The sequence below is a fragment of the Triticum urartu genome, unplaced genomic scaffold (genome assembly GCF_003073215.2).
Source record: "Triticum urartu cultivar G1812 unplaced genomic scaffold, Tu2.1 TuUngrouped_contig_7870, whole genome shotgun sequence".
NCBI lineage: Eukaryota > Viridiplantae > Streptophyta > Magnoliopsida > Poales > Poaceae > Triticum > Triticum urartu.
In genome coordinates, this window is record NW_024118757.1 from 6,653 (window position 1) to 9,433 (window position 2,781).

The 2,781-nt window shown below is 50.6% G+C and overlaps 1 protein-coding gene across 1 annotated transcript; it reads right to left on the bottom strand.

Annotated features, from left to right (window-relative positions):
- Positions 1-1,270: 1,270 nt before the first annotated feature.
- On the bottom strand, positions 1,271-2,145 carry LOC125531694 (auxin-responsive protein IAA20-like). The gene is made up of 3 exons (XM_048696004.1): positions 1,903-2,145; positions 1,544-1,804; positions 1,271-1,440 (listed from the first exon to the last, which is right to left on the bottom strand). Exons 1-3 carry the CDS (start codon positions 2,079-2,081, stop codon positions 1,338-1,340), a joined length of 543 nt encoding a protein of 180 aa, XP_048551961.1. The 5' UTR covers positions 2,082-2,145; the 3' UTR covers positions 1,271-1,337.
- Positions 2,146-2,781: the final 636 nt, after the last annotated feature.

A 2,781-nucleotide genomic window follows, 5' to 3' on the forward strand; every position in this document is an offset into this window, starting at 1 on the left:
CGATGGTGAATGAGGATACCAAGGTAAGTGAACGAAAGAGTCCCCAAATCACAACCAAACAGTTGCTTGTAAGCATCTTGTTCCTCTTTGGCTCTACCAAAACAGAACAACTCACTTTTATTGAAGTTGATCTTCGGACCGGACAATTGCTCAAATAGGCACAATACCAGCTTCATATTTCCCGCCTTAACCAAGTCGTGCTCCACAAAAATGATTGTATCATCGGCGTACTGCAGAATGGACACACCACCATCTACAAGATGAGGCACCAAGCCACCTACTTGTCCTGCCTCCTTTGCCCTTCCTATCAAGATTGCCAACATATCAACAACAATGTTGAAGAGGATAGGAGACATTGGATCACCTTGCCTCAGGCCCTTGTGTGTCTGGAAATAATGATCTATATCGTCATTCACTTTAATTTCAACACTCCCTTTTTGCGTGAAAGATTCAACTTGGCGCCTCCAAGCTTCGTCAAAACCCTTCATACGTAAGGCTTGTTGTAGAAAGGGCCATTTGACTTTATCGTACGCCTTCTCGAAATCCACCTTAAAAACCACTCCATCCAGTTTTTTCTAGTTAATTTCATGGAGCGTTTCATGCAGGACCACCACCCCTTCAAGAATGTTCCTATCCGGCATGAAAGTAGATTGAGTAGGCTGCACCACAGTATGCGCAATCTGTGCGAGCCTATTCGTTCCGACCTTGGTAAAAATTTTGAAACTCACATTAAGAAGACAGATTGGCCGAAATTGCTCAATCCGCACTGCCTCTGTCTTCTTGGGAAGAAGTGTTATCGTCCCAAAATTCAGCTTAAAAAGGTGAAGCTGACCAGCGAAAAGATCATTGAACAAAGGCAATAGATCTCCTTTAATAATGTGCCAACATTTCTTGTAAGCTGACCAGCGAAAAGATCATTGAACAAAGGCAATAGATCTCTGGAGGCAACTTGGACGACGGATTATTGCACATCATGTGTAAAGGAGGTTTTGAGTAGTACTGCAATTAATAACTCTAAAGACAGGAGCATGGTTAAAAAATTCAACGATTTTTCCAATATTTTGGTAATTTCCGCTTTTACCGAAATATTTGTAACTCAAAATTCCAGGTCATATTCACTAATTTCAAACAAAATTCAAATTCAATCAACATCCATAAAAATTGAGTAAATTTCGATGGATCGAATTCTGAAATAATTTTCTGACACTATGGTGAAGTCTGAATTTTTCCTGTTGCCGAAATACTAAACATTGGACCCGGGAGAGAAACTTAGAAAGTCCCATACTGGTCGACATGACGACAACATGTACAAAAGTTATTCAGTGAGCTAAAACTAACTAGTCACACACGGCGGCCGGTGCAGATCCATGACGCCCAAACTCAACTGGCAATGGCAAGTACTGTAGTATCTTGAGCCGCTTGGCCGACCTGACAAAGTCCCTGCAAGAGATTGATTCGACACCTCACTGTTAGTCGAGCCACCAACGGTTGTATGCAATGAGAGGGGAATGCACGCAGAAGAAATTAAGAAACCACAACTTACTCCCACGGCACGTCTCCGACGAGCATCCAGTCCCCGTCCCCGTCCTCGTAGGTGACGGCGTATGGATCACCTTGGTGAGCGGGGGAGGGGAACATGAGGTGGAGCGTGTGGTGGAGCTCGTCGTAGGAGGCGTGGCCAGACAGGTCCACCTTCCTTCCGATGGGCACCCCTTCCATCTTCACCTTCACGTGGCCGCCGTTGCTGCGGCTGCGCTGGCGGGGCGCGCTCTTCACCGGCGGCCACCCCACCAGCCTCTTCCTCCTGCACGAATTACACTCGGCCAGGTCAGTTTGACGAAGGAGAAGGGCGCGCACCTACGTGCATTGCATTGCATTGAACACCATCGACGAAACACTCACTTGCTGTCCGTCTCCCAGTCGCGGGCGTCGCCAGCGCCGTTGCCGTGGTCACCGTCGTCGTCGTCGTCGCGCAGGAAGAGTGGCAGCGCGGGCTTCTTGATGCCAAACGCCTCCGCCGATCTCCTCTTCCCGCACGGGCCCGTGTGGTTGGGCGGCGCAAGCCCCAGCTCCAGCTCCATGGCGCCCTTCGTCGACTTTTTTCCCTGTACTACGTGATCACAGCTGAAAACTTGTGCTAGGAGTAGCTAGCTACTGTACTCTGGCAGGTGGCGACACCGTGCGACCGATGCGTGCGGTATATATAGGCGCGCGGGGCACCGCGGCCGATGGCTACGTTTGATACATGGTGAGTGGTGAGTGGGAGACATGGTGTTGGGGCTCAAGGGGGCCAGGCAGCGGGCGGGCAAATGCATGGTCAAGCTAGACACGTTCAGGATTGAATAGGTACCGGCGTCAATGGTGTCACGAGACGTGAGAGCCAGATCCAGGGGGCATGTGGATACGCGTGGGCTCCTCGTCGTCCGCACCAAACCGGACGCCCACCACATGGACATGCCCCCAAGTCAAGGGAGACAAACCAGCCACTGCTCCCACTCCATGCTTCGCCCACTCCAGTCACAGTTGCATGTGACAGTGTGCCTGATCCACACCTTGGATCTGCATGGAGCTGAGCATGGACACCGTGCTTCCCAACGCCGCTCCCTGCCGGCTCTGTACCAACACCGATGTTTATAAGGGCATCTTCAGCCGTTGGCCCTCCCAAGACGCATAAAAATCGTCCACTGGAGACGAGCCGGCGATACAATCGGTGTCGGGGGGCGGTTTTGCGTCCAGTCATCGCCCCCAGCTTGCCTTCAGGCGTTGAAATTGGTCTACTTT